The sequence below is a fragment of the Puma concolor genome, chromosome D4, assembly GCF_028749965.1.
Source record: "Puma concolor isolate L17-30 chromosome D4, mPumCon1.1.hap2, whole genome shotgun sequence".
Taxonomy (NCBI): domain Eukaryota; kingdom Metazoa; phylum Chordata; class Mammalia; order Carnivora; family Felidae; genus Puma; species Puma concolor.
The window spans coordinates 10804113-10823534 of record NC_141679.1 but is presented as its reverse complement, the minus strand read 5'-3'; the positions used below and the strand labels follow the sequence as shown (position 1 = coordinate 10823534).

The 19422-nt window shown below is 46.7% G+C and overlaps 1 protein-coding gene across 7 annotated transcripts in view; it reads left to right on the top strand.

Moving 5' to 3' along the window:
* The window catches only part of DOCK8 (dedicator of cytokinesis 8), a 228720-nt gene that overhangs the window by 156787 nt on the left and 52511 nt on the right, over positions 1-19422 (top strand). For all 7 annotated transcript variants that reach the window (XM_086684951.1, XM_086684950.1, XM_086684952.1 and 4 more), the window contains 5 exons: positions 1186-1281; positions 8093-8242; positions 10700-10813; positions 15470-15625; positions 17739-17878. In XM_086684951.1, the coding sequence (XP_086541077.1) occupies positions 1186-1281; positions 8093-8242; positions 10700-10813; positions 15470-15625; positions 17739-17878 (656 nt within the window). The remainder of the gene's footprint in view (positions 1-1185; positions 1282-8092; positions 8243-10699; positions 10814-15469; positions 15626-17738; positions 17879-19422) is intronic.

Here is a 19422-nt window from a genome sequence, read left to right as displayed (position 1 = left end):
ATGCAGGACTTTTCTGTTTCCAGACCAAGTCTCAGGAAAACTGAGATGAATTGGTGGCCTTACCTTTATTCTTGAACTTCCTCCCAAGCAAAGCTGTTGTCAAAGCGTTAATAAGTAGTCAGATAAACCAGGGAATGGGAAATGTACAAAGATGCCACAGTCACCACCTGCTACGTTTGCTGTTGAGCAGTTAGATAACTCGAAAGGAAGTGTAGACATAGAGCAAAGCTGAGAACTTCCAGCATCTGACCCTGGGACATAGGAGTTGAGAAATGCTGAGTTCCCCGCTGTTTAATGCAGAAGATCTGCTCATAAGCCCAATCCATCGTGTTTCCTACAATGCCATAGTGCGATTATAAAAACAAGAATTGTCTTATCTGGAACAGAGCTTAATTTTTTTAATGTTTATTTTATTTTTGAGAGAGAGAGAGAGCAGGGGAGGGGCAGAGAGGGAAACATAGAATCCAAAGCAGGCCCCAAGCTCTGAGCTGTCAGCGCAGAGCCCAACGCAGGGCCTGAACCCATGAACCACAAGATCCTGACCTGAGCCAGAGTCAGGTGCTTAACTGACTGAGCCACCCAGGCACCCCTGGAAGAGAGTTTAGATACCACCTAGGCAACAGTTCTCGAATTGAGGTCCCTGGACCAACAGCACCAGCGTCACCTGGGAACCTGTTAGAAATACAAGTTCTCAGGTCTGGCCCCAGACTTACAAGATCCAAATCCAAATCCAAAACCCTGAGGGCGGACCCAGCAGTCTTCGCGTCTCAACAATCCCTCCACACACACACACGCATTCCAGTTTGACCACCATTGCCACCAACCAACAGATTTATAGATGAGAAAACTGAGAGCCAAGAGAGGAATGGCTTGCACGTGGTCACACAGATAATTTGCCCCAGGAGCCGAGAGGAAAGTAACAGTCTCAGCCCCACCTGCAGGGTCACTCCCAGGCAAAGGCCATGCCTTCAGACCTAGCCCTCTTCCATGTTACCACCACCAGCCTCCTCCCACTTGCCTAGAAGATTCTCCGTGTCAGGTTACCCGAGCGCTGACCTTGCCATCCAGCTGTGGTCTGGGACACCTAGGACATGTGCGTCAGTAGCTAACAAGCCACTAGAGAGAAGAGGTGTCAGTGTGGAAGGCCCTTGCCATCTCAGACTGGTTTCTCTGGTTCTCGTCCAGCATTTCCACGAGGAGCTTGCCCTGCAGATGGTGGTCAGTACCGGGATGGTGAGAGAAACCGTCTTCAAGTACGCCTGGTTCTTCTTCGAGCTTCTGGTGAGATCCTTGCGTGTTTGTGTGTCTACCCTGTAGGGCGTGAGAAACACGTTGCAGAAAGGCAGCGCAGTTGCCCAGGTTGGGGACTGACGTTTTTTTCCCCTGAGTTGCTTCTGCTGAAAATATGGGATCGTTCCCTAAAATCCAACTCTGCCTCACTCCTCTGCCCGTCTTCCTACCCATGCTTGCCAATGCCACCTTGAGAATGTCCCTCCCGCCGTAGCTTCTTGCCATCCTCGCCGCCCCACACCTGGCTGAGCTGCCATCGTCTGCCGGGTGCTTCTTACAATTCCTTTCTCCTTGCACGTGTTCGTTTTTGTGCTGGCCGGGTCATTTCGCACGGGGGCTGCCGATTCTAAACAGGTCGTGTCGCCCTCCTCTTGAAAACCCTTCACCAATTTCCAGCATACCAGAAATAAAGCACAAATTTTATCGTGGCTTATGAAGCCCTTATATGATTATGTTTCCCTCCGTCTCTCACCTGGGCTCATACTATCCTCCTCTCTTCATTCAGCCATGTCGTTCCCAGTTTGGTTCTTGTTTTCTTTTTTTTTTAATTTTTTTTTTTTTCAACGTTTATTTATTTTTGGGACAGAGAGAGACAGAGCATGAATGGGGGAGGGGCAGAGAGAGAGGGAGACACAGAATCGGAAACAGGCTCCAGGCTCTGAGCCATCAGCCCAGAGCCTGACGCGGGGCTCGAACTCACGGACAGCGAGATCGTGACCTGGCTGAAGTCGGACGCTTAACCGACTGCGCCACCCAGGCGCCCCCCAGTTTGGTTCTTGTAAGATGCCGTGGCCTTTCCAGCCTCAAAGCCTTTCGCAGATTCTCCCTCCCCTCCCTACCTCCCATCCCCTGCCCCCGCCCAGGCACGCACATTTTGGGTTCTTCTCTTCGGGGTTCAGCTTAAACGTCACCACCCTTGAGAGGCCTTTCTGACCCGCTTATGCTGTAATATGTCTTCCTCTCTGCTGTTCTTCAAACACCCTGTTTATTTCCATTCCAGCAATCATCCCAATTTATATTTGTCTTTCCGTCTTGCTTATTCAACTGCTAGGATTTGGGTCTGTCTTTATGATCCTCTCTGTAGCCCCAGCACACTGCTTGGTACCAGACAAGCACCAACTGATATTTATTAGGGAAAGAAAAAAAATGAAACTTGCAAATCTGTTTACCCTCCAACTTCTATCAGATCTCTACTAGAAGGACAGAAGGCACAGCTGTAGTCCTTCATTTTCGCATGAAAAGAACAATACTAATACCCAGTTTTTGAATCATTACTGGAAGGGAAAAGAAAGCAACTAAGAATATCCGCTTTATCAATGTTGATAAATGGAGATAAATTTTGATATGATGTTAAATGAAAAAGGGTTACAAGCGTAGATACCAACCACAGCTGACTCGTGAACACTGTAGGGGAGAGGAACGCCATCCCCCCCAAGATGAAAATTCAGATATAACTTTGACTCCCCCCCACGACTTAACTAAGAGCCTCCTGTTGACGGGAAGCCTTACCAGTAACATAAACAGTCAGTGCATGTTTTATACGTTATGTGTGTCATATACTGTATTCATACAATGAAGTAGGCTGGAGAAAAGAAAAAATGTTAAGCAATCATGAAGAAGAGGAAATACATTTACAGGACTGTACTGTACTTATCAAAAAAAAAAAAAATCCGCATGTAAGCGGACCCTCGCCGTTCAAACCCATGTTGCTCAAGAGTCAATTGTACATAAAAATGTATATACAGACAATCTCTGGGATTAGGGTTAGGAGTGGATTAGGATTTAGTGATAGAGTTAGCTTTATAGTCACTGGGTTCTTTCTGCTGTGACATTAAGTCAGTAATTTTTGTTTTAAGAGAGAGAGGGTAGGATTTCCCCCTGAGCTCTAGTTTATCTATGTAAGTTCAAGCCTAAGGAAAAGGGAACAGGAATGAATAATAGGATAGATATTAGACAACAAGGGGTCAGAGGAAACAAAAATAAAAGTCATCCTGGGGAGGAAATGAGAAGAGATGTGCAATCGGGTTAAAAGGAAGTCAGCCCGTGCCACAAAAACATCCAGGATTCAAATCTTTGAGCTTTTCACCGAGTCCCGACCCCTAGCTGGGGAAGGGTGTTTGCTAGAGAGGCATCTTTTGAAGGCACAGTCTGGAATTCTTACAACAGAATCTCCCGGGGCGTGTTTAGTAAAAATGAAGCGGATTTTAGAGACCCTCCCTAGGACTACTGAATGAGGTAAGGAGAGGAGGACCCCAGGAGTGCACATTAACCTGTCTCCCTGGGGGACTTGTGAGCACCCCTGAAGATCCACTAGTCCACACCATCCCTGCCCCGCGAGGCGTCGACAGAGCCGAGGGTCTTCGTACCCACCACAATTTCCCGTTCTAAAAGCCAGGTTCATTAAGGTGGGCGGCCACAGCCTCCAAGTCTTGTAGCAACGTCAGCCCTGAGACACGAGCTCTGTGCTCTGGCAGCAAATGAACTGGCCTTGAAACCCTCTTGAGGCATGAGAAGCATCAACACCAACATGCCATTCCTGTACGTCCCTGTACTCACCCCACTCGCCGTCAAGTTTCTCCATGTGAAGGAGATTCACTCGGGTCATCGTCCATCTGTACACAATTCATGCAGATAATCTTAAACCGAATTCATCTATCAGATGGTACGTGAAAAGTCGGGTAGCAAAAACGAAATCTGATGTTGTGAAATCTCAAACAAACCAAGTCCCAAGGTATCCCCGTTAAAAAATATCTCACGTCATTTACGCATACACACGCACACATATGTACACACACAAGTCACCTAGTCATTCTTAGATATTATTTAGTAGTTACATATTATAAGCACAATTGCGAGACCGGAGAGCCAAAACTCTGATGAGGTTCTCAAACTCTGCTATGTCAGGGTTCCAGTAGCAGCCCTAAGGGCTCCTTAATACGTCCTTGAAACCCCAGTAAAGACCTGTGTGTGAGAAGTACCCTGGGGAGTCCTCCCCATTGCACACACAGGACACGAAGACTGAAGCAGGGTTTGCCCAGCGCGCTCAGCCCCCGAGGGCCAGAGACTCAAGGGCTCTCGTACAACGTCAGTCCTCTTGCCACTTTGCCTCTCCTTGGAAGCTCAAAGTTACAAAATGCTTCCTTAGCCTAATGTATTAATCACATGCGACACTTTTATACTCAGAAGTCACCTTGAATACACTGCTTCTCCCATGCCCGGCCAGAATGGACTCAGCCTTTTGAGGGCCCAGTGGCTCCACCTGGCATCTTAGAGCTCCGTCTGTATTCTCGGAAGGTGTCACAATGACTGTCCTTCCTGTAATCCTGTAACTGCTGGCATCCCTGAGGAGGGAAAAATAATCCCATCCCAAATGTAGTGTGCATCTTCCCAGCTATGCGCCGGGCACCGTTTTAAGCATTGTCTCATTTAGTCCTCGAACAGCCTGGAGGCCAGAGTTTGCTCTCACCCCCAGTCTATAGATGGGGTTGCAGGAACTGTGGTGGCCATAAGGAGGGCTCTGCGGGTCAGCCAAAGGCTTCGTCTGTACCCCTTTACTGCCCTTAACTGCAGGGAGCTATGGAGAACTGCAGGGAGCCACGGTTCCAGAGAACCATGGAAAAGGTGAAAATTGCTTTTGATCTTGCACATTTATTGACTAGGACTCTGTGGCCCTGGGAGAGGAAGTGGAAGCTAAAGTTGCTAGCCCTCCTTCCCTCTAGGAGTCCCTGATGCTAAACAGAGGAGGGAGTTGGGAAGAAATCTCCTGCCGATCTGAGCCAATGGAAGCGGTTGGTCCACAGACAGATCACCCAAGACGCTGCTCTTACCCGGGGCTCTGGGTGTTGTAACCAAAGTGTGCCAGGGTCCCAGTAGGACGGCTTTGGCATCTCTCAGAAGGCCTCACAGGGAAGCACTCATCAAAGCAACTGGGCCAGGTGTGAGCACATGGGGTTGGCAAGGCACGGAGGGAGGAGTCTTTATCTGTCTCTAAAGGATCAAGGGCCGGGAACAGTGCAACTGGGACTTAAGACAAAGCTGAGACAGAGCAGAGGGTCACCATGGCAGGAGCTGGATTCCTACAGAAATGTCCCCACGAGCAGAAGCTTGTCACGGCCCCGATGAGGTCAGCAGAGTGGACATATAACAGGACCTCCGTGTCCTCTCCCTCACTGATTCCCTCCTGGTCCCCTCCCATTAGCCAACTCCAAGCAGAAGCCCAAGGACAAGGAGGCCTGAGAGACGTAGTCCGTAGAGATCAGCTTGCCAAGGTTCAGAGACTGACGCAGAACACCAAGCAATGGATGTAGGTGCCGGAGTGGAGGCAAATGGAAACTTTGCCAGAACTTTGCAAGGAAACGGATCCCAGACTCAGACAGGACATCCAGTCCAGCATGCATTGCGTGTGCATTTGCCTCATGGATGCTCAGGAAGCTATTTAAAAACCAAAACCGTTTTTTTTTCCTAAGAAGCCTGAGGAGAAAGAAAGGACCATCTCCTCAGACTCGGCCAACAACGCGGGCCATTTAACACCCTTCAGTTGCGTCAATGCCCGAGCGCTAACGAACAGCCACTGTGGAGTGTTGAACACAAGCCTGGGGCCAGTCTCACGCTTGCTAATAAACAAATCCCTGTGACCCTTGAGAAACCGCTGGGCCAGACTTTGGGGACCCACAGGTCAGTGGGTGACCTAGTTTACTCACAACATGAAGTTTTGCACCAGCGCGTTCTTCAGAGGCACCCCTGCTGTGCATGGGTCATGAAGACCACTATGGGGGATCGTATTTTCCTGCCTTACCCCACCTGCAAATAACAGACCGAGCATCCACTGGCGTTTCCAGTGGATGTTCTGTGCAGAGCCCAAGGACACAGTAGCTGGCAAGTTACTTACAGTCTGGAAAGAGGCCATCAGTTGAAAGTACGAATTGTGAGAATTATTTACCGGTTGTAGGGTGGCCAAGCCCCGCAGGCAGGAGCCGGATATAGCAGTGAGTTCTAAAAGCCTGGTGCCCCAGGGTGAGTTAGCCAGAAGAAAATCAGGATCCGGGCAGCTCAGACAAAGAGGCCTTGTCTTCCCAGGTCCTTTGTTAGGAGCAAAGTGGGAGAGACGCGGCTGTCAGACAAGAATGAGGTCCAGTGCCTACCTCTCATTCTGGTCCTCCCTCCCACCAAGTGTGTGAGACTCTGGGGGTACAGACACCTCCGTGTGCCCTGAACCAAGCAGGACCCTGCAGGGAAGAGAACCCATGGTTCTTACGCCGGGCTCTAGGATTTTAAGTCTGTAGGGCTTCCTCAAGCTGGCCCTGGTATTATCTGAAAACATAAAACACACACAGCCTGTCTCTTATTCTCTTCTTACTTTACCTTCTCTTTGTTTTTTTATCTCTGCTCGTCTCGGTGCTAATGAAAGTTGTTGGTCCTGCATTCTTAGAAACAGAAATCTGCTGGTAGTGCCTGAGAGTCCTCCCCTGTGGCCCTTGGGACTGGAACACATTTTCCCATACAACTGTCTTTGTCCCCCCTTCTTCCAGCTCTGACCCAGGGCGTCATCTTCAGGCAGATGTGGGCGGTTAGCTCCCGGGGCCATTTCTTTTTCACAGCGACTCTCTGACTAGCCTGGGCACATTCACAGAAATGACCTCCGAGGGTAGGCATCCTAGGGTAAGAACGCCCAGCCTTGCCCATCAGAATGTCCCCACTAGCCCTAAGCAACTTCCAACGAGGACCAGACACGACTTCTGGGGGTGTCAAGGGGGCCTGTATTGACCCACGAATCTCCAGGCCTTGGGAAGAAGTGCAAAAAACAAATCATGATCGTCATTTTTTACAAATGTTTTTTAATGTTTATTTACTTTTGAGACAGAGAGAGACAGAGCATGAGCAGGGGAGGGGCAGAGAGAGAGGGAGGCACAGAAGCCGAAGCAGGTTCCAGGCTCCGAGCTGTCAGCACAGAGCCCGATGTGGGGCTCGAACTCACAAACTGAGATCATGACCTGAGCTGACGTCGGACGCCCAGCCGACTGAGCCACTCAGGGGCCCCATGATCTTCATTTTAAATTGTGGTGGATGTGGTGCTGGTATTGTGCTATCATAATACAGGCAATCACCAGCAGACACACAGGTTTTTATCAGAACACACATTCTTAATACACATTTTTAAGTATACGATTAAGTATTTTTTAAAAAAGATGTATAAAACCAGCTAGCCTTATTGAACTCAAAACATAACTTATCTTAGAGGCACCATTCCAAATAGTGGCTAAGTTTCTGCCTAGCGTAATATAGAATTGTTTCTAGAAAACTCTACTCCCGGTTTCAACTTGAAACCCAAGGGGATCATCTCTTCCTTCTTCTCCTTATTGTAGTTTTGGGGACAGAGGTGACTTCAGTTCACCTCAAAGACAGTATCATACACAGTTCCTCTTGTGTAATGTGTTGAGATCCATCATCCCGAGTGGCCACGGGAGCCCAATCTGTGTCTGCCTTCCCGTAGGCAGTTGAGAGCAGGGGAGTCTTCTAGCATTGCAGCTAAAGAATGAAGTTCCCTGGCTTGGTGAGCTGCGAGAAGGAAGCCCCTTGACTTGGGGTCAAGAAGAGGACATCCTTCCCACCTCCTGCCACCATGGTAGCCTTCTGTGCACCAGGAGCATTTTTTGTCCAGAGTCTGCTTGGGCAACCACCAGTGCAGATCAAGAGTTGGAAAGTCCACCGTTAAGGAGCCTTCCTTCGAGTCCTTCCCCCTTTTCCACAGCGTAGAAGCAGGTCACCTGTTTCTGTGTTGACATTTCCCCCACCCCCTCTGCAGGTGAAAAGCATGGCCCAGTATGTACATAACATGGACAAACGCGACAATTTTCGGAGGACTCGCTTTTCCGACCGTTTCAAAGATGACATAACGACTATTGTGAATGTGGTCACCTCGGAGACTGCAGCCCTTCTAGTGAAACCTCAGAAGGTAACTGGGCCTTTTATTCTTTATTCTCTCAATCTTTTACCTTGAGCATCTTGTATTTTCACCAGCAGGGAAAAGCATCATCTTAAGACAGTAATTTAAATGTGACTAAATATGACAACTCAGTATAGTTATACTGGATGGGACCCTGGAGTGGTACTGGGGGAATAGATATGGGCAGAATATTCTAGTTCTTAGAAAATACCTCTTGAAGTATTATGGCGTAATGGGCATGATTTTTATAGCCTACTCTCAAAGAACGCTGAAAAAAATTGTTTTATATATATATATGTATATATACATATATGTATGTATGTATATATACATATATGTATGTATGTATATATACATGTATGTATGTATATATACATATATGTATGTATGTATGTATACATGTATGTATGTATGTATATATACATATATGTATGTATGTATATATACATATATATATAACAATATATATATATGAAGAGAATGATAAAGCTATATACATATATATACATATATATATAAAACATATATATATGAAGAGAATGATAAAGCTATATACATATATATACATATATATATATAAAACATATATATATGAAGAGAATGATAAAGCTAATATACCAGAATGTGAAGTATTGATAAATCAGTTAAAGAGCATATAGCAGTTCTTTGTATTTGGAATTAGTCCAAAATAGAAAGTTTAAAAATAAATAAAACGAAGTAGAACAATTTTAAAGTTTTTTTTTTTTTTAATTTTTTTTTTTCAACGTTTATTTATTTTTGGGACAGAGAGAGACAGAGCATGAACGGGGAAGGGGCAGAGAGAGAGGGAGACACAGAATCGGAAACAGGCTCCAGGCTCTGAGCCATCAGCCCAGAGCCTGACACGGGGCTCGAACTCACGGACCGCGAGATGGTGACCTGGCTGAAGACGGACGCTTAACCGACTGCGCCACCCAGGCGCCCCTAAAGTTTTTTTTTTTTTTTTTAACATTTGTTTATTTTTGAGAGACAGAGAGAGGCAAAACATGCGTGCAGGGTGGGGAGCGGGGGATAGAGAGAGAGAGAGATACACAATCTGAGGCAGGCTCCAGGCTCTGAGCTGTTTGTTAGCACAGAGCCCAACGCGGGACTCGAACCCACGAACTGCAAGACCATGACCTGAGCCGAAGTCGGACTCTCAACCAACTAGGCCACCCAGGTGCCCCCGGAAGTAGAACAATTTTAGAAGGCAGCTCTAAAATTTGAGGCAGCAGTGGTCATCATTAATACCTTTATCGTTTATATAGTAGGATTTATATAGTAGGAAGTGCTCAGGAGAAGATTTCCGTTCGGTTATTTCTCACGGCAGACTTTCTGAGCCCAGCAGTGGAGTCTCCGTGTTGTCAGACACGGACGAGGAGCCTCAGTGAGACTGAAAGATTTTCCAAAAGCCACACAGCCAGCAGCAAGGCCAGGACTGATGATTCCAAGCCCAGAATAGTCAGACAGTTACGTCAACTGCCCAGGAGTGGCCCCTGTGCGGGATGGCTGGAGCCGGAGAACTTACCACTCAAAGATACTGTGGTAACTCCTCTGTGTCAGGTTTCTGTCCATCCCAGTGTCTGCTCAGCTTGGCCTGAGTTTGCAACGTGCCCATCAAAACCAAAGGAAACTATTTTCAAATCGCATTTTCACTAGAGGCAGAGAACGCTGATTTCTCATTCTGAGAATAAAAGGTCGTAAATGTGAAAAAGTGAATCCCCACTTACTCTGAAGTGCTGTAAGATGTCAAAAATATGAGCACCAAGAAGTAACCACAACAAAAGCCCTCGTCTCATTTCATGCAAGAGGTCACTCTATCGTGTGTAACTCTGACCTCTCTTGGGCTGGGAATGTTGCCTAATTGGAGGAAAAAAAAAACATTCCTGAGGTAAAAACCAAGTCTTTATCCTGATGAGATTTTCTCGACAACCCTTATAAATTAACAACTTGTCTCACTGAAGATTGTGGGTATGTTTCAAGTTCGTTTTACCAAGACAAGAGTTACAAGAATCAAATAATTTATGGCAGAGCCACGTGGAGAAATACGAGACAACCATTAAAAACTAGTTTTGAAGAAATGTTAAAAATGCAGGGAAAGGTTCGTGGTACAATGTCGAACGAAAAAAATGCAAGGCCCAACATTGTCTATAGAGACTGAGCTCAGTTGTGTACATACACATGTAGGGAAAAAAAGGAATCGAAGGAAATGTACCTAAATATTAACAGTGAATAAAGAATTGCTTGATTCAGCCCAACACTCCTGGCACCCGTTAAGGGCTAACTTGTATTTTGCCACAATTTTGCCGGGTCACCAGCTTTGCCCAGTGTCAGTGTCTCCCCCAGGGACACGGTAGGACCTGTGTGTCCCAGCCTCCCTACCAGGCCCTCGGTTGGTCATGATCGGGGCTTACCGCAAAATGATTCACGTGTTGGTTTGTTTTTAAGGAAAACGAGCAGGCAGAAAAGATGAACATCAGCCTGGCTTTCTTCTTGTACGACCTTCTTTCGCTCATGGATCGTGGCTTCGTATTTAACCTCATCAAACACTATTGCAACCAGGTGAGTGTCCCACAGACCTAGCCGTGTTGTTTCTGTCTCCTTCTCCTCCAGTGCTATGGTCACTGCCATGGTATGCTCCTTGCCAGGTTAGACAGCTTGACTCTCGTGCATTGTGGGCTTTCTGGTCATTTGTCTTCCAGGCTTCACTAGACACACTGGTCCGCACGGACTCCTGGAGCACTTGCCAACCCGAAGGGGCCAACAAGGTCATGTGTGAGACTCGAGGGCTGTTGGTGCTATGGTCTTCTTCGCTGCAACATTTAACAGAAATCATGTGACCATGGCATTCGCTCTTAGACCAGGTCTAGAATTCAAAGCATGGGGTCTCTTTTCACATATAAGGGTAATTCATTAAAATGTGGCTGTGGAATTCGGACTTTATTTTTTTTTAATTTTTTTTTAAATGTTTATTTTCGAGACAGAGAGAGACAGAGCATGAATGGGGGAGGGCAGAGAGAGAGGGAGACACAGAATCGGAAGCAGGCTCCAGGCTCTGAGCCATCAGCCCAGAGCCTGACGCTGGGTCGAACTCACGAACCGTGAGATCGTGACCTGAGCTGAAGTCGGACGCTCAACCGACTGAGCCACCCAGGCGCCCCTGGAATTCAGACTTTAAAGAACCCTGATGGAATCTGCCAAAGAGCCCAGACCTCACTGAGCGCAAAGCAAATATCTCATGCCCCAGGAGCATCTTACCACAGCCCTCTCCTCAGACGTTTAAGGAGGACTCTTCTTTTGTTCGCTGTCCCCCTAAATTGTCCCAGCAGGTGTCCTGCAAGTGGTTGCTGTTGTGGCTTTTCCTTTCCTTCCGCATTCCTCCTCTACCCACCACGACCGCTGTCACTGCCACTGTGACCACTACCCACCAGCACTGTCGCCACCCGTGACTCCCATCACCACCGCCACCCACCCCCTTCCACCAGCACCAGCACCGTCACCACGGCTGCCTTCTTCCTGTGAACCAGGCACTGTGCTGAGCATCTGATAGAACTAGTATCTTTAATCCTTGCAAGGTGTCCTCTACATTTTGCAAATGAGAAAGCTGCGTCGTATAACTTGTTGGTTGGAAAGACCGTGGTTGGTAAACCCAGTCTTGCCTGACTCCAGGCTACAGCGGACTCATCACTCTGTTCTATCAGGCTTTGCTTTCTGTGGTTAATCTCTTCATGATGCTGAGTAATTCACTCAACTTTTCTGGGGCTCACTTCCTCATTTGCAATATAAAAGGATCTTCCCCAACTCCCGAAAACAGACCATGACTTTTCTGAAGGAACTCCTAATAAGGAAACCCGCCTGTAAAAAGAGAATCCTTAGGAAACCGCAAAATGCTCAGAGCACCGACATCTTGTGCAGCCCGGTCTCCTGACCCTACATGGATCTTCCGTTCCAGGTTCCACCAGCACGGAGGGGTGAAGGACGACGCCATTCCTCTCTGCCACCCCCATGTTTAGGGTTATGGGTCATCCGAGGAATTGCCAATATAAATTAATCTGGTTTTCAAAACAGGTCGCTGGATGACTTGCAAATATAAGCTAATCCCTTTTTTCAAAACTTAAAGTTGGACATATACAAAGCAGATACTAGAATACCATGGTAGACCCGAGGTTAGCTGCTGTTTAAGAAAGAATTTTTCATGACTCTTGTGAAACACTAAGGCGGACTTTTATTCAGGACCATCTGTATAAGTGTGGGGACCATTGCAATGGGATTTTCCAGTACAGGAGATGGGGCTCAACTCTAAATACAATAAGGAAAAGTGGGAATTTAGAGCCAGGGAGCAGAGTAGGGGGATTAGTGGGAGGGGAATTAATAAGCAGGAATATCAGGAGTGAGGGGGATTCTGGCTAAACCAACCTGACAGGATTCTGGGTGAAGGCAGGCCAGGGGGCTGGTGAGGGATGAGGGTTGGGGAAGTCAGTGAGATATCAAGGTGGTCAGATACTGAGGCTGGGAGACTCTGGCTAAACTGACTCAGGAGGATCTTTGCTGAAATCGAGCTCTCTACGACATGTCCAAGGGCAGGGCTATTTGCAAAAGAGCTCAGAGGAGCCTGACTCGAGTTTGGTGAAAGAGAGAATCTCTGTGACACGTGGGCAGCTTTCATTACCAGAAGGCAAAGGAGGCGCTCCAAAGGAGATGTCTGCCCGCCCTGCAAACGCACTTTATGATTTTCTCTTTTGCTTTCCTTTCTTCTCTCTTTCTCTTTTCCGTCTTTTCCTTCGCTTTTAAGGTAAGGCGTGCTTCTCATTTACCCTCTTTTTCTTCCTCTTTTCTGTCTCAGCTGCCAGAGAGCCTTCGAGTCAGAATCTATAGGCCGGTGTTCTTATCCCAGTGGTGCCATTAAATTCCTCTGTGATCTGGGGAGCTTAACTTTTACATGAGTGGCTTCCTTATTGGCCAAAAGACAGAGTTGGATTAGATTTATCCAGGCTTTAACATTTTCACTCTGTGCTCTGTTTGCCAGTGATATCTGTGGGTGTTGCTTAGTACAATTAATGTGGCCCTCAGGCCTAAAGTGGTCACTGACGCAGTCAATGGTGATTTACTCCATTGACCCCAGCTATGTAGGTACAGTATGAACATCATACCTGAGGCAAGTTTTTATTCTTCCAAAGTCCTCTGGTTTTGTCATTTTACATAGCCTGATTCAAACATCCTATCACGTTTTCTGCCATTTATAGACCTTGTGACAATGGGTATGATCTTAGCCTTTTATTAATAGTCACTAACGATAGACAAATCTAGTTTTTCACTCCCTTGATGTCACTTTCAATGTGCCACTAACTTAACACCCATCCTTGGGTAGTGCCACTGAGGCTACCACTGCGGGTCCTGACCTTTGGGGAAGATGTTTCTGGAATGGCACCTTGCTCTTTTCTAAATATCACCAAAATTATTTTTGAAATTTCTGTCTTTAATGAAATCTCAAGGGAGGTTTTTAAGATACCTATACTGCGGGCTTCTTTCAAGGACAAATATCTTATGCTTTCAAGCTCTGACTAGTTTGACCCAACAACTCTTGGTGAGTGACCAGTGAGGGGCATAAGATCAAGTTCTAATCAGTCCAGTTTACTGGTGAATCCACGGGTGCAAAGTCAGCCAGCAAGACACGGTGACAAAGAGTATAGGTTCTGGTAACTTTTGTTCACACAAAAGTCATGCTTTATTTTTTACGTAATCCGTAATGGTATCCCTTTATTTCCGGTAAATGTCTAGCTACAGGCTGATTGATCCTATAGGCAAAATGGATGACCCACCGCCCAATGGCTTCTCCTAAAATGGTTGAAAATGTGTTGCTCCTTAAATGATACCATTTATGAAACCACTCTGAAAGTGCAAGAAGAGAAGGCATGTCCGTTCACACGGATGAGATGCTTGGTTTCCCGTGCGGGGGCCCGAGGGTGTTGATGGTGATACATATGGAGAGGCTCAAGGTCTATCAGGTCCATCCTTTCCCTACTTTGTCTTCAAAGAAGCTGCCTCTGAGTCACAGCCCATGGAGTCTGGGTCCTCACTGGTCCCTCTCCCTGAGGGAAGCAAGGGATCTCTTCCATATTGTCCCTGGTGTCAGCTTTTCATTGCTTATTTCATGGCTCGTTGGTGTTGTTTTCATCTTAATTTTTTAGGTTGAGATAAAATTAACGTGGAGTGTTATATTAGTTTCAGGTATACAACGTATTGATCCAACAATTCTATACGTTAGGCAGTGCTCACCACAAGCGCGGTCTCCTGTCACCATACGGTGTTATGACAGTATTGTTGACGATCCTCATTAGCTGTGCTTTTCATGGTTTGTCTGTTTAAGGGAAGACTTCCTCAGAAACGTCCCAGCTTCTTCTTTCTCCTCCACTTCCTCCTCTCTTACTTTGGGGCAAATTCCTCAGCTTTTTTTTGCAGGGGCTACATCCTTTCTTCAATAATAGGATGCCTTTATGTGGGGAACGGGTCTGAGAACTCCCCATTGGGGCCTTTAATGAGAAACTACAAAAGAACAGTAGTGGCATGAGAGTCATCCAGTCATATTCCAGGGGTTTTGTGCGGCCCCATATGGGGTCAACTCCTTTCATTTAGTTCTTTAGACAAAGTGGCCTTTTTGTGAAATGAATGATGTTATGTTACACAGAAGACGTACATCCAGATTATTTGCAACACAGGTTTGCCACGGTGTTGTAGATTTGACAAGTGTGGGGGTCAGGTCAAGAATCCACATTTTGGACAGCTGCTAGGCTAGAATTATTAAGGGGAAGAGTATGCATGAAAACTCAATGGGCCTCCCTGTGATACACAACTTTCCCTCTGTTGCACTGTCCCATTAATTTTTTTAAATTTTTTAAATGTGTATTTACTTTTGGCAGAGGGGAGCATGAGCAGGGGAGGGGCAGAGAGGGAGGAAGACACAGAATCCGAAGCAGGCTTCAGGCTCTGAGCCATCAGCACAGAGCCCGACACGGGGCTCAAACTCACGAACCGCGAGATCGTGACCTGAGCCGAAGTTGGTCGCTTAACCGACTGAGCCACCCCGGCACCCAAGTCCCATGAATTTTTATTAAGTTGACTGTCTCAATCCGGAGAGAAGGGAGGTTTTTGCCTCTGCCAACTTCAACTCCATTTACCTTGTCATACACCCATCTTTGCTGTTTTTGTTTTTCCTCCCAGCTGTCGGCCAAGCTCAACAACCTTCCGATGCTCATTTCCATGAGGCTGGAGTTTCTGAGAATCCTCTGCAGCCACGAGCATTACCTCAACCTGAACCTCTTCTTTATGAATGCCGATACTGCGCCAGCATCCCCCTGCCTCTCCATCTCTTCCCAGGTAATCCCTGAAAGAATTCCTCAAGCTATTTCATTGAACTAGTCATTTATTCCTATAAAGGTTGGTCTTGTTAATGAAAAGAAAAATGGAGCTGTTCACACCGGATTGCTCGATCCAGAGACACGTAAATATGGTACCCAAAGTTGTACCATGTAACTGATCATTTACAAGCTACGTGACTGGTTCCTTCCTAGGCTCAAGGGTCTCTGCTGGGATAAGGAAGAGTGAGGAATTCGTACGTACTACGGAAATCTAGAAATTCATAGAAAAGTCACATAGCTTCCTTTGTCTGGCATTAATTGTCTTTCCACTTGAGGCTGACCGTCTTCTCTGCTCACTTTCCTTTTCCTAAACTCCAGAACCCTAAGATTTATGAAATGGCATATTCCTTTATATACTTCCATAATGATCAAATAGCGGTTTTTGACATGGGTATTACATCTTTGAGCTATCCTAGAATTTTCTGTTGATACTCTTATGAAATGGAGTTCAGCACAAGTTGAGTCCATCTTGAATCAGACTCCAATAATTTAGTTCTTAAAGCACTAAGAAGACCTTGTCATAAACTGATCAAGCATTCTTTTTATAGGGAGTGTATTTTCTAATGAGTCTTACTCTCTATCAGCCAAAAATAAATAAATAAATAACACCTGTGTCATATTTAGAGACAAGGCTTTGACTGACATGGCCAATCTTTCTTTGTGGAACAGTATCTCACAGGTAAGGTTCAGTGGGCCCCAGGGTCAACCAGATGTTAAGGAGCATTATGCAAATACAGAGCTCCAGAGTCAATTAAGTTTTAGAGACCCTGTATTAACAGGTTTTTGGTTTTGGTTTTGTTTGTTTGTTTTGCGGTCGGCTACCCACGAGTCTGTAACTTGTTGCTGTAAGTTATAAATACCCAAGGGGTGGAGAAGAAAAATATTTAATAAGCACTGATTCCCAAAGTGATTTAACTACTAAAAACCTTTCTTCCCCCCTCCATAGATTTGTCAAGGGACTAGTGCCCTCTAGAAAAAAACTTTAAGAAAATACCGTTTCACAATCACATTCCATTTATTGGTGACAAATCAGTGGCTCAGAGCAGCAGACAAGATTTCTCAATATTGCGTTCTATTTCTGTTGGGTATTCCTTGATGCCAACAACAAAGGTGAAGGTTGGTCTTACTAATTAAAAAAAAAAAGAAAACTTAGCCATTTATGCCAAGTGCTATGAGCCACTTGTTAACAACGTCACCATCTCATCATGAACTGGGGGAGACGTGACTTACAGCAGCCATTCCCCATGTGCTAACTTTGCCCTGGGTCTTCTGCCACATTTCCCTTCTGACCGCCCTGGGGAATTAGTAAGCCCAGCCAGTGGCCAGGCCAGTCCCACCGGCAGCAAAGGATTTCCAGGGACACGTCAGATGCCCTTGGTGCAGTAGAAAGTGTGCCCCCTGGAGAGCGCGGGAATTGCCTGGGACTTGTAAGTCTCAACGGAATTGCCTGCTCGAAGCCACAGCGTTGGATTCCGTTGCCGGTTCCCTGTCCACATGGTGTCCTGGGACTTGAATCTTCACTTTCGATCTGGGGTGGGGAACGGAGTATTGGTCGTTTCGTGAGAGACCCTGGCTGCTTTATTCTCCTCTTTCCCAATTGGCAGCTCCCTGTTTGTGGGAGGGAAAAGCAAAGTGACCACTCTACGGGCAGCTTCGTTTCCTCATCCGTCAGGTGGGGAATGCACTGGACAATGCTTGCAAAGACTCGTGGCAGCATGGCTCCGTAAACGCTGGCTGTTGCGATTTTGTTCATTTGTTTGTTTTTATTTTTTTTAATTAATTTATTTGTGTTGAGAGAGAAAGAGCGAGAGCGTGAGACGGTGTGCACCTGAGGTGGGGGGGTGGGCAGAGAGAGAGGTGGGGGAGAAGGGGAGAGGAGGGGAGGGAGAGAGACAGGGATTCCCAAGCAGGCTCTGCACTGTCAGCACAGAGCCCGACGCGGGGCTCGAACTCACGAACCGTGAGATCATGACCTGAGCCCAAATCGAGAGTCAGGCGCTTAACCGACTGAGCCACCCAGAGGCCCCAGACCATTCTTGTGACTCAAAGAACTGCTCCTTGCATTTGTGCAGAACTCAAGCTCCTGCTCCAGTTTCCAGGACCAGAAGATTGCCAGCATGTTTGATCTGACTCCCGAGTACCGCCAGCAGCATTTCCTCACCGGACTTCTCTTTACTGAACTGGCTGCCGCCCTCGATGCTGAGGGGGAAGGGTATGTTTCTGACATTTCGATTGGAATACGAAGCCAAAAACCCACACACAAAAAACCCCTCCTTACTCAAGTTTGCCGTCCAACCTCTCCGACTTGGCGGAAAAACTCTACCATTCACCCGTTCTGAAGAGTAGAAACATTCACGTGTTGAGAAAATGGGGCTGGATAGGAAAGTGGAAAGCCCTGAGGGACAGAGAGAAGCCACAAAACGGCTTTTTTTCAGCCACTGATTCATTGAGAAGAATTTCCCAATTCTAATACAGCAGGCTTCCCGGGGATGCTTTGATTAGTGAACTCCTCAGGAACAAAGACATTTATGAGACGTGCCCCGGGTGATCTGCGTACACACGGAGGCAGCAGCATCTTGCTGCTTGCTTAATGTTGACACTGAAGAAGTGGCCGCTGATGGGAAGGCAGTTACCCAGTGTCCAGATTAAGTTTCTTGCAGGGAGGCCTGCCCACAAGGGAAGAGATGCCTCAGGTCCAGGGCTTGTAAATCCTTTCACCTCTTAGAAGCCTGATCACCCAGGGGCATGTCGGAGTATCTAGTCTTAAAAGTCTATGGACAGGGCTGGAGACAGACCACCCCTTCTGCTTCCCTTCTCTCCCTGTGCTCCATAAGCTATAGGATTAGAAAACCACCGTCCGCCCGGTGGCACAAAAGGAGACAGTGCCTTCCAAAATATGCATCCCATTCAGTAGTTAGCAAATGCCTACCCTGGGGCGTGTAGAGTCGATCAGAGATACACCAGTGCCCCAAACAGCCAAAACTCCCCGGCTCCGTAAATGTCGCCATTCAGGCACTCAGATCGTTAGGACTGGAAAATAATTTGGGCTCAGCTCTTTCGATGTTCAGGTTAGGTGCGAAGAATTGAAGGAACTTGCCCAAAGTTACATTACAAAACCAAATGTAGAGCCCTGGTTTCCTGAGTGCTCTCCCAGGGCCCACCCTCCCATAGCACACCATCGCCCTCTCTGGAAAACCCCTTCCTACTGCTCCTCCCTTCTTCCTTCCTATGCTAAAGGAGTTTCTGGAATACAGTCTGCTGATTAGTGGCAGCATTGCTAGATGTTACGGATTTTTGTCTAATGGGCAGTTTTCAAGTTCTCTCTAAGTGCTTGTGATTTAAGGAAGGAAACAGTGACTTGAAGGGAGCACCTTCAAGCTTGTGCAACTGCAAAATCACAAACATATCCTAAGTGCTTTGTCCATAACGATATTACCCAAGTGAATGTCTGTCCCTGCCTCCCAGGAGGCCAGTGTGGGAAACTGAATGGTCTTCACTCTAAATCCTGCCTCTTTTCAGGAATTCAGGTCCTGAGCGCCTCCTTCGAGAGCTTCAATCTCATCTTCTTCGCCCAACCTAACTAAACTCTTCTCTATTTTCCCGGTAGAACTTTCTACCCTATAATTAACATAAATTTTCAAAGCAACACAAAGTGCCCTGACCTATAAGGTGCTGAGAATGAGGTTTGAACACAAAGAAAATCACCTTAGTTTGCAGATACACACACACACACACACACACACACACACACACACA